This window comes from Mastomys coucha, chromosome X (assembly GCF_008632895.1).
Source record: "Mastomys coucha isolate ucsf_1 chromosome X, UCSF_Mcou_1, whole genome shotgun sequence".
NCBI lineage: Eukaryota > Metazoa > Chordata > Mammalia > Rodentia > Muridae > Mastomys > Mastomys coucha.
Window position 1 is genome coordinate 75,467,406 of NC_045030.1, and position 11,354 is coordinate 75,478,759.

At 44.8% G+C, this 11,354-nt stretch overlaps 1 protein-coding gene, 1 non-coding gene and 1 pseudogene across 3 annotated transcripts in view; 1 reads left to right on the top strand and 2 right to left on the bottom strand.

The window, feature by feature from the left end:
• Abcd1 (ATP binding cassette subfamily D member 1) overlaps positions 1 to 4,579 on the top strand; it is an 18,471-nt gene extending 13,892 nt beyond the window's left edge. For both annotated transcript variants that reach the window (XM_031364055.1, XM_031364059.1), the window contains exons 6-10: positions 317 to 462; positions 823 to 968; positions 2,823 to 2,907; positions 3,138 to 3,263; positions 3,348 to 4,579. In XM_031364055.1, the coding sequence (XP_031219915.1) occupies positions 317 to 462; positions 823 to 968; positions 2,823 to 2,907; positions 3,138 to 3,263; positions 3,348 to 3,567 (723 nt within the window). In that variant the 3' untranslated portion in view covers positions 3,568 to 4,579. The remainder of the gene's footprint in view (positions 1 to 316; positions 463 to 822; positions 969 to 2,822; positions 2,908 to 3,137; positions 3,264 to 3,347) is intronic.
• A 2,859-nt stretch (positions 4,580 to 7,438) lies between these two features.
• Positions 7,439 to 7,545, bottom strand: LOC116095718. The gene has a single exon (XR_004120714.1). It is a non-coding gene; the product is annotated as a U6 spliceosomal RNA (small nuclear RNA).
• A 1,218-nt stretch (positions 7,546 to 8,763) lies between these two features.
• LOC116070955 lies at positions 8,764 to 9,525 on the bottom strand (annotated as a pseudogene).
• Positions 9,526 to 11,354: the final 1,829 nt, after the last annotated feature.

Below are 11,354 nucleotides of genomic sequence, written 5' to 3' on the forward strand. Positions count from 1 at the left end.
TTTTTGAGACAGGATCTCATGTTGCCCAGGATGGCCTTGAATTTGCTGTATAGCCAAGTGTTGAAGTTGAATTACACTCGAACTAATGATCCTCCTGTTTCAACCTCTCAGTGCTGAATTACAAGTATACATGGTTTATGTGGTACTGAGGATTGAACTCACGGTCTGATCTTTGCTCAGCAAGCACCCTACCAACTGAGCTACATCCCCATCTCAGATATAGAAGGCTTTATGAAACTGGAAAGGAGGTCACAGTGATCCAGGGTGTAGGGAAAGAGACTTAAGCTCTGGATGCCATGTCCTGATGCTTCCACAGGTGGAGGAAGGCATGCACCTGCTCATCACAGGCCCCAATGGCTGTGGCAAGAGTTCTCTGTTCCGAATCCTAGGTGGACTCTGGCCCACATACAGTGGTGTACTCTATAAGCCCCCACCCCAGCGCATGTTCTATATCCCTCAGAGGTAAGTAAACCTATTTGTGGTGTCTTCTTCACCTCTTCACATCTATTGTAATACTAGAGTCCAACTCTCAGGAGAGGATGTCAAGATGTTAACCAGATCCCAATATCCAGTAGCACAAACTAGTGCTGTCCATTTCAGATGGGGGGGGCGGGTCTTACATCTCAAACTCATGTCTATAGATGAAGGTGATAAACACACTTGTGTCCATGCACATATGTGAGTATATGGACATGTTAGTTGGGAGAGTGCCTGGGTGTGGTATGTCAGCAGTTGGAAAGCACTCTGGAGCCTACTAAGGCACAGAGCACTGCTGGGAAACAGGGCTACCTTGCCCCTAGTGGACATGCAGCTTTCTCACAGGCCCTACATGTCCGTGGGCTCCTTGCGTGACCAAGTGATCTATCCCGACTCTGCGGAAGACATGCGGAGGAAGGGCTGCTCGGAGCAGCATCTGGAAGCCATCCTGGGCATCGTGCATCTCCGCCACATCCTGCAACGGGAGGGAGGTAGGGGCAGGGCACACCAGTGCCCTTTGTCCCAAGACTGAAGGGGAACCTGTTGCTAACCTACCTCTAGCCTCCTCCCCAAGTCCCAGGGGAAAAGAGTTACCTCAGCATCCAGGAGTTCAAAGTACCTGCCAGGAAGGAAGAGAAACATGGTTGCTGGGGTGCCAGGAAAGGGGACTTATAGCAGAACACCTGCTTCATTGGGTGCCTAGGAGACCCTCTATCAAATAAAAGAGCAACCTAGGACAGTCACCCTATTGGGTAGCCAGATGATACCAGGACAGGTTGCTACTGGGGCTTGGGAGATGTTGGCTGCCCTTGTGAAACACTGGAAGCTCTGAGGCTTTAGGAAACCAATTGACAGATCAGTCTTATGTTTGAGCAAGCTGACCCATCTCTGGGTGGGGTAGGATGGCCATGCACATGTTTCTATGTGCACAGAGGCTTGGAATGTGAGTGGAGACCAGAGTCATGGGTGACTCGGAGGAGAGCCTTTAAGAGACAAGGACAGGTAGCAAAACAAAGTGCTTTTGATAAGAGAAAGCCTATTGAGGGACATCTTCTCTAGTGCTCTTATTGAGGGACATCTACTCCAGTACTCTGTGCTTGCCCTGAATGGTTAGTATCTGTGGTTAACCATTGCAACCTTTTAAGATTGAATTCAATGCTAAGTACCATTCTAGTCCCCTTAGTGGTTCAAAACATTTACAGGTTTATCCTACTGTGCTATAAATCCTAAAAGAAACAGACTAGAGTTGGAAGGCAGAAATGTTCACTATAGGCTCCTGGGATACAGGCTCTTGTACCAAGTTATGGTGCTGTGCATGGCTTCCATTCTTAAAGTTACCTTATAGCCCAATATGACTTCTGTAGCCATCACATCCAGTCCCTAGACTGTAGGATGGAGGAAGTGGTGAAGGAAAGGAACAAAGGATACTTACCTTCTGTTTTCCCAGAAGGTTCCATGGGTTCTACATGTATGACAGTGGCTAGAATTAGCACTAAGGTTACCCTTCACCACAAGGCAAGCTAAAATGTTTCACATGCCCTAAGGACAGTTCTAATCATGTAGAAACACAGGATGGTTGATAGAAGAGGACTTCTGCCACAGAATTCTGACAAATCACCTTCCTTACATGCTCAATCTTCTAAGCCAGTGTAGTGGCACCAGGCTATGAGATGTGGCCCACTTCTTTTGGTGAAGAGCCTTTGTCCTAGAGAGAACACGCTAACCATCCCTGGGGATCTTTGCTCTCATCACCTGGTGCCTGCTGAGGATAGTGTTGACAGGTTTGTCCCTGGCAACTCATTAGGTGTCCTGGAACTGTCATGACTAAGAGCTGCAGACTCACTAGCTTCAACAGAGAACTTTATTTCCTGGCATTCTGAAATCAGATTTGGGTGTGGCAATGCTAGCTCCTTCACAGACTATGAGGAAGGACATACCAAAGGACTCTGCTCAGCTAGTAGTAAACCAACTTCTCATTGTTTGCCTTCAAAACATCTTCCCTCTATACATATCTCTGTGTTTAAATTTCCATTTTCTATAAATGTACCAGTTATACTGGATTAGGGTTCACCCTCTTGAACTCAACCTGAGCACATTTGGAAAGATTGTCTTTCCAAATCTTACTGGGGGATGGGGTGGGTGGGGCTGTAGCATGTTTTGTGAGGGAGAAAATTTTGTTCCAAGTCTTTCAGTCATTAGTGTTATAGGCAGACAAGGACACAGAACAGAAGTCTGTAGCCAGACAAGTTCTGCCAGGGTTATATGTGTCTCATTTAACCCTGACCCTACCCTGACTCCCATTGGGTTTCTGTTGAATTGAGCTGAGTCCTCTTCCTCCTACCCAGGTTGGGAGGCAGTGTGTGACTGGAAGGACATCCTGTCTGGAGGTGAGAAGCAGAGGATTGGTATGGCGCGCATGTTCTACCACAGGTGAGCACTGCAGCGACTTTCAAGGACATTCAGTAATTTGGACCCAACAAGAGAGAAAAAAATGGGTTATTCCCAGTAGGAGGAAGACAGCTACCTGAAGGAGCTTCACCTCTCCTCCCAGCTCTCCCCCAGTGCAACAGGGTTATGGGTCACAAGTGGTTGGACAGGAACTGGAAGTTGGACAGTGGTAGGGAATTCACAGCTTTCCCCTTCACCAACCCCACCCTAAGGCCCAAGTACGCCCTCCTGGATGAGTGCACTAGTGCCGTGAGCATTGATGTGGAAGGCAAGATTTTCCAAGCAGCCAAAGATGCTGGTATCGCACTGCTCTCCATCACCCATCGACCCTCCCTATGGTAGGTGCTCTTGGAATTGTGGGTCAGGCTGCCACCTGAAGTGAGATAGCAGCTGTGACAGCTTTCTATCCCTCTCCTCTTCAGGAAGTACCACACACACTTGCTGCAGTTTGATGGAGAGGGAGGCTGGAAGTTTGAGAAGCTGGATTCTGCTGCCCGCCTGAGCCTGACTGAAGAGAAGCAGCGCCTGGAGCAGCAACTGGCAGGCATCCCCAAAATGCAGGGGCGCCTTCAGGAGCTCCGGCAGATCCTTGGCGAAGCTGCAGCCCCAGTTCAACCCTTGGTCTCAGGCATCCCCACTTGACTGAGGACCTTATCCCCAGCTCCCACCCTTCTCCAGGCTCTCGGATTACATGAAGGAAGCTATAGCTCCTCCCCTCCCCTCACTGTCCTGCATGCCTTCCCCCTCCCAAGCCTCCTAGCCAATTATTTGCATTCCCTGAAGACCCCACCCTGGGGCAAGTAGATATGAATGGGGACACTCTGCATTCCACCTTCACTCTGGGGTCTACTCCAGGAACTGTGCCCTGTTCAGGGCAATGTGTCCTTTACTTTTCTCTGGGGAGGGATGGAAGGTTTGGAAGGCCCTAGTCCTGACTCTACACTAGTATGGCTGAGCCATAGGGAATAAGCAGGAGCTGCCCCCCTTACTGCCAGCAGCCAGAATGTGTGGCAAGCCTGGTGCTTGTGGGTCACATCCCTTCTGAAACCCAAATCCTTGTCATTGTTTTGATTCATCCCTTTGCTGCCATCCCTAGGTTGGCCAGCCAATGCCCCTGTCCAACAGGACACCCCCTGCCATGAAAACAGCCTAATAGGGCCCAGGATTAGACAGGGCCCAAAGTGTGTCCTTTCCCATGGTTACCCCCAGAATGGCAGTGTTCCTCCTGAGCCATGAAGAGAATGTAGTCCTGGCCCTCCTACTCCTCCACCTCTACAACCTAATTTATTGGACTCCCAGTTTATAGCTGTCTAAATTGCCAATATGAGTACTTTGCCTGCACAGGAGGTGACTGGGTGGTCCCTTCAATCTACCCAGTGTCTGGTGCCAAACCTGGCCCCTCACCAGCCTATACTGCCAGTTGCCACTGGGGGTGCCCTCTGCCAGCTAGGCAGGAGTGAGGGCACCATGTTCCCAGCTCAGTGCCAAAGAGGGGTCACAGGAGGTGCTGTGTCTGCTAAACCAGCCCTCACCAAGAGGGAGACCCCCACACACACACACACCCTACTGCCACTGTGTGCCTTTCCTGGGCCTTCAGCCCTCTAGCTGGGGTACCCCCCTCAGTCCTCTCAGTAAAAACCTCTGGAAAGTACAATCCTGCCTCCTGAACTTGGTGTCTGGTAGAAGTTCTGGGGAGTAACCCAGGCTTGGTAGTGCCTTCAATCTCATCACTCTGGAAGCAGAGGCAGGTGGATCTCTGTGAGTTCAAGGCTAGCCCAACCTATGTAGTGAGTTTCAAAACAGCCAGAGCTACATAGTGAGACCCTGTCTCAAAAAGATAGGCAACAACAACAAAAGTTCTGGGGAGAGGTCAGAATGATGTTGGGAGAAAAAGAGACCTGCCCCCAAACATGGGCCCAAGTGAGAACCTAGTCAGTTGCTAACCCCATGGGTCTCAAATAGAGTCAGTGTTCTCTGGTTATACCTTTTGTACCCTAGGGAGGTAGAGTTGACAATCATTGCTATAAAATAATACTTGAGGTCAAATGACTTTGAGCCTCTTGTTGGAGAGAAGATATCCCTGCCAAGTCCCTGAAGGGGAGTGCAGAAAGCAATGCTATAGAAACCCAGTGAGATGCCAGGGAGGTAAATTGAGCACTGAGAGAGCCACAGGAAAGAAGTGATTCCTGGATTGAGTTTCACTGGTGCTTCTGAGCCTTCTAGGAAGAGGGAAAAGCTTGTCCAAAGGCCCAGGGGTATGTACAAAGAAAGATATCCAGTACAGGGGGAAGGAAAGGCCTGAAATGAGGCAAAATGTCACTGAGAGGATCTACGTAGGATGAGAATGGCCTTGGGTTCTGCATAAAGCAGGCCATGGAGTTGTATATGGACACTTGGTGAAGATAGGCCAGACAACTGCTGCTAGGAATGGAAAGGGGATGCTCTTGTAAAGCTAAGCTGAGTTCCCACACTGCCCATATTTCCACCCTCAAGTCATACCAAAAGAACCAAGTCAGAAACCCATGTAGATGTTTATTGTATAGATTCTACACAGTATCCACAGAAGCCTGAGTACCCAGCAACAGATGGACAAACATGCATATTCATACAATAGAACATTATTTGACCATAAAAGGCTGTGAAACAGCGACACATGCTACAATATACATGAACATTAAAGACATGCTACTGGCATAAAGAAGCCAAGCACACAGGTCCATGAATTATATGATTGCATTTAAATAAAATATCCAGAACAACACAAAACAAATGAACAGTTGCCAGGGCTAGGGGGAGGGGTGTGGGAGAATGTATATGGGGAGAGATTGTTTAATGAATACAAGGTTTCTTTTGAGGGAAAGTGATGAAAATGTTCTGGGACAACAGAGGTAACAGTTGTGCAACATTGCAAATTTACAAAACACCACTGAACCATGTACTTCAAAGAGACTGTGAATTTCACTATAAAACAAGTGGTTAGTAGGTGGGTATAGATGGATAGACAGATACATAGACTGCTATTAAGATAGAGAAATAGGTGATGGATTGGTAGAATAATAAATTAGCCAGGCATGGTGGCTCAGGCCTATAATCCCAGCACTTGAGCTGTTGAAGCAGGAGGATTGGCACAAGTTTGAGGCCAGCTTGGGCTACCCACTGTATTCCAATTGAACTAGAGCCAAAAGTTAGACCCTTTCTCAAAAATCCAAAAGGAAAAAAAAAGATAGTAGATTCATAAAGGATACAGGAAAGATTACTTATAGATAGTAGACAATGAAGGAAAATGATACATGATAGATAGATAAATACATAGATACATAGAAATGGGTTTCCATTGCTGTGAAGAGACACCATGACCAAGGCAACTCTTCTAAAGGACAGTATTTAATTGGGTCAGGCTTACATTCCAGAAGTTAAGTCCATTATCACCATGGCAGGAAGCATGGCAGCATCTAGACAGACATTGTGCTAGAGAAGGAGCTGAGAGTTCTACATCTTCATCTGAAGGAAGCCCAGGAGCAGACTACTGTCTTCTAAGCAGCTAAGAGGAGAGTCTCAAGGCCCACCCCCTCAGTGACACACTTCCTCCAACAAGGCCACACCTAATAGTGCCACTTACTGGCCCAAGCATATTCAAACCAGAAACAAGCAGAGCCCTTGCTTCAGCTGTGGCCTGAAATCTCAAGGAGAGGTATCTGACAATTGGGAGAAGCAAGGTGGCCCTGAGTTTGGGCTGTATAGAGGGCAGTAGTACCTTTTCAGGGAGAATCAGATTGGGAGTTGAGGTGAATTCAGAACTCTTAAGCACCTTGATTGACACATGGAAGATGGGACACATGATTAGCCCTTGATCCTCCTTCAAACTTGCCGAAATAACAGCCAAGTAATTCAGCTATCCAAAGGAATATAGTCACAACAGAAAATAAGAGAAGTGCTTAATAAGACAATGTGTAGAAGCCCAGAAATGGGAGGGGGAATTCTGCACTCAGAGGAAAGGCCACAAGTCAAGGCCTCAGAAAAAAGCAACCCTGCCAAGACCATGGTCTTAGACTTCCAACCTGCAAACCTGTCCATGTAGTACTGAAAGAAGTGGGTGTAGACATTCTTCTTGTCTTAATTTCAGAAGGGGAAAGGCACCTGCTATAGTGTAAAGACACCCAAGAAAGCTGTAGGACAGGAAATGTCCCTGCCAGAAGAGACCAAGGCCAAACAGCCAGCCCTCTACCCTCCTTGAAAAGCCCATACCTAAGTGCATCTCTACAAAGTAAGGCCCTGTTTTAAAAAAAAAAGTATTTTAATAAACTGTGACTCAGCAGGCAGTGGTAGTGCACGCCTTTAATCCCAGCACTTGGGAGGCAGAGGCAGGTGGATTTCTGAGTTGGAGGCCAGCCTGGTCTACAGAGTGAGTTCCAGGACAGCCAGGGCTACACAGAGAAACCCTGTCTCAATAAATAAATAAATAAATAAATAAATAAACAAACAAACACACGCTTTTTGTTTTTTGTTTGTTTAAAAAAATATGGAATGCTTCACGAATTTGTGTGTCATCCTTGCTCAGAGGCCATGCTAATCTTCTCTGTATTGTTCCAATTTTAGTATATGTGCTGCCAAAGCGAGCACTGTTGTTTTTAATTATGTATATGGTGCATGTCTATATGAGTATGTACACCTGAGTGTGTGTGTCCTCAGAGACCAGATGGATAGGATCCTCTGGAGCTAGAATTACTGGTGAATGCTGGCAACTGAATTTGGGTCACCCACAGAAGCCATATAGACTTTTGATCACTAAGCCATTTCCCTAGCCCCCTTTTTTTCTGTTTTTAATAAATCAAAAGTCTGTTTCATATTGGCTTCTCCTGAAATTCTTTCCGTGTAAGAGCCAAGAACCCTGGGTTTTATCTAAGTCAAAATCCCTGTGGTGGTTTGAATGAGTTGTCCTCCCATAAGTCTCAGGAATTTGAATAGTCGGTCTCCAGTTGGTAGCTTTTTTAGGGTGAGGAAGTATTTAGGAAGTGTGGCCATGCTGAAGGAAGTAAGTCAGCAGAGGCTGACTTTGAGGGTTCAAAAGAGTCCAGCTTGGGCTGGAGAGATGGCTCAGTGGTTAAGAGCACTGACTGCTCTTCCAGAGGTCCTGAGTTCAATTCCCAGCAACCAAATGGTGGCTCACAACCATCTGTAATGAGATCTGATGCCCTCTTCTGGTGCGTCTGAAGAGATCGACAGGGTACTCATATATATAAAATACATGTACATATACATAAAATAAACAAATAAATCTTAAAAAATAAAAACAGAACCTTTAAAAGTGCTGGCGAGATGGCTCAGTGGCTAAGAGCACTGACTGCTCTTCCGAAGGTCCTGAGTTCGGATCCCAGCAACCACTTGGTGGCTCACAACCACCCGTAATGAGATCTGACTCCCTCTTCTGGTACATCTGAAGACAGCTACAGTGAATTATGCAGGAGCGAGCAGGCTGGAGCGGGCTGGAGTGAGTGTGGCCGGCAGAGGTCCTGAGTTCAATTCCCAGCAGCCACACACATGATAGCTCACGGCCATCTGTACAGCTACAGTGTATTCACATACATAAAATAAATAAAATAAATCCTTTTTTTAAAAAAAGACTCCAGCTTTTCATTATAATCAAATGAGCTTTCTGTGCTTCCAGTTCATAGATTAAGATGTGAGCTCTCAGTTGCTGCTCCAGAGACATGCCTACCTGCCTACTACTTAGTTCCCCACTTGGTGATGGCCTCATCCCTGTGGAACCATAAATCCTATGCTGTCTATTCTAGCATGTTGCCTAGAAAGGCTTTTCCAGCATGTCTCCTAGAGACCATTTCACCCACTGCTTTGTTTGGCCACTAGCCTCTTGTCTCTGTCTTCAGCAATGGTGAGGCAGATTCCTTTTCCTCGGGGAAGAGAGATCCATGGTTTGTTGCCCTTACTAATAACAAAAATGTTGGAAAGCCGAGTGGCAAAGCTGTTGCCATTGGCGTCTTTCACATGAACCACATCAAAAGAGCCAGGGTGTCTCTCTCTGTTGGTGATTACACCAATTCTTCCCAAGTTAGCACCTCCAGTTACCATACACAGATTCCCAGTGTTGAACTTGATGAAGTCAGTTATTTTGCCTGTCTCCAAATCAATCTGAATGGTGTCATTCACCTTGATGAGGGGATCAGGGTATCGAATAGTATAAGCATCATGGGTTACCAGATGTGGGATTCCTTTTATACCCAAAAAGAGCTTTCTCACTTTGTACAACTTGTACTTGACCTCCTCAGGTGTAATACAATGTGGCCCTTGGTGTCATAGATCAGACAGACATTCTCTCCAGTCTTGTCAATGCTGATGACATCCATAAACCCAGCAGAGTAGGTTATATCAGTCCTGACTTTCCCATCAATCTTAATGAATTGCTGCATGCAAATTTTTTTTACTTCATCTCCAGTCAGGGCATTCCCTCAGCTTGTGAGGACCAGTGGATGGACAAGGAGCAAGCACACCAGTCTACTTATCCAGCAATCAATGTTTTAGAGCAGCTACCATCTGCTTCAGATGTTTTTGGGACCATAAGCCATGGCTGCACTGGAAACCCATAGGCTTTTTTTTTTTTTTAATTTATTTTATGTATGTGAGCACACTGTAGTTGTCTTCAGACACACCAGAAGAGGGCATCAGATCCCATTGCAGATGATTGTGAGCCACCATGTGGTTGCTAGGAATCAAAATCAGGACCTCTGGAAGAGCAGTCAGTGCTCTTAACCGCTGAGCCATGTCTCCAGCCTGGCCATAGGCTTTTTAATTGACAGATGATGCATCCATACAATATACAATATATTCTCTCTACAATTCCTCTTTTTGTCCAATAAAAGGGTTTTTCTTTCAAATATAGATTGAATACAATTATAACAATTATAAAACAATCATGAAACTATGAGGTATAATATATATTTACATTGTCCAGTCCATAGTATTTGGCAACTTTAGAAAATATATTATGTATCCTATTTTGTTTGTGTTTATGTTTAAAGTTTTGTATTTAACTCAATTTCTATCTGTACTTGCACTACTATCCTAAAAACATCTTCTTAGACCTAAACATCTTCCTAAATGCTAAACAACTTAAGTTTAATTCTGAGATTATAACTATCTAGTTTCTAGCCCCATCAGAGTCCTACAGAGGAATAAATATTTGAGATTTGAGTATGTAGGAAGTACAGGAACACAGCTTCCAAAAATTATAGAAATGACAGAGACAGCTGGTCTCCTAGATAGTCCCCAACATGACAGACATTTGTGAAGCAGGAATTATTAAGGATTTGCTTACCCTGTCTTAGTAGAGCTTGGCAATTGACTATCCTATGCTGTGCCCATTTATTCCTTTTGGACAGCATTTTGTCTGCAGACAAATTTATGGCATTTTCTTTCTCCAGGGACCAGCTTGCTATAATTGAATCAATTCCATATGTAGGTTTTTGATGTTCATCATCTTCCAAGTTGAATGGAGTACTGCTAGAAGTTGATGTGTATCAATATCCAAAAAGATCTTAAACTAATAAAATTATGTTTAAATGCCATATTCGGTGAGTCTCTGAGCTTTTTGAAGACCATCTATTCATAGTATATCTGAACAAATAACAAGATGTATATTTCTGTGATAATCTAGACTAGCATTTAACATGACTTTGAGTTTGACCATTAACTTGCATTATAGCCCCGCCTGTCCTGGAAGTCACTCTGTAGACCAGGCTGGCCTCGAACTCAGAAATCTGACTGCCTCCGCCTCCCAAGTGCTGGGATTAAAGGCGTGCGCCACCACCGCCTGGCTATTTAATTATCTTAAACAGTTTGTAATAGCAGCTATTAACAGAACTGGAACTAAACCTTGTATATTTAAATGAGTTGCATATAGGTACTTTGCCTACAAAGAGTTGAAACATACATATATTATATTGTAGCAAAATTAATCTCAAATTTTTTATCAATATACAAAGATTTATACTAATGAAAACCTTAAATCTATATCAATATATAAAATTCTGTACCAATGTAAAAAAATATAATCTCAATTTTGTATTAAAATACACAGATCTCTACCAATGTAAGATTATGGCTATAAAACGTTTTTTCGTTTAAGAGTAAATTCAATAATCTACCCCTATTTGTCTAATATTCTTATAATATTTCTATATCCCTCCTTTTTCTTTTTAACCCCCTACCCTTTTATCTAAGAATAACAGAAGGAATCAGGCAGTAGTGGTGCACGCCTTTAATCCCAGCACTTGGGAGGCAGAGGCAGGTGGATTTCTGAGTTAGAGGCCAGCCTAGTCTACAGAGTGAGTTCCAGGACAGCCAAGGCTACACAGAGAAACCCTGTCTCAGAGAAAAAGAAAGAAAGAAAGAAAGAAAGAAAGAAAGAAAGAAAG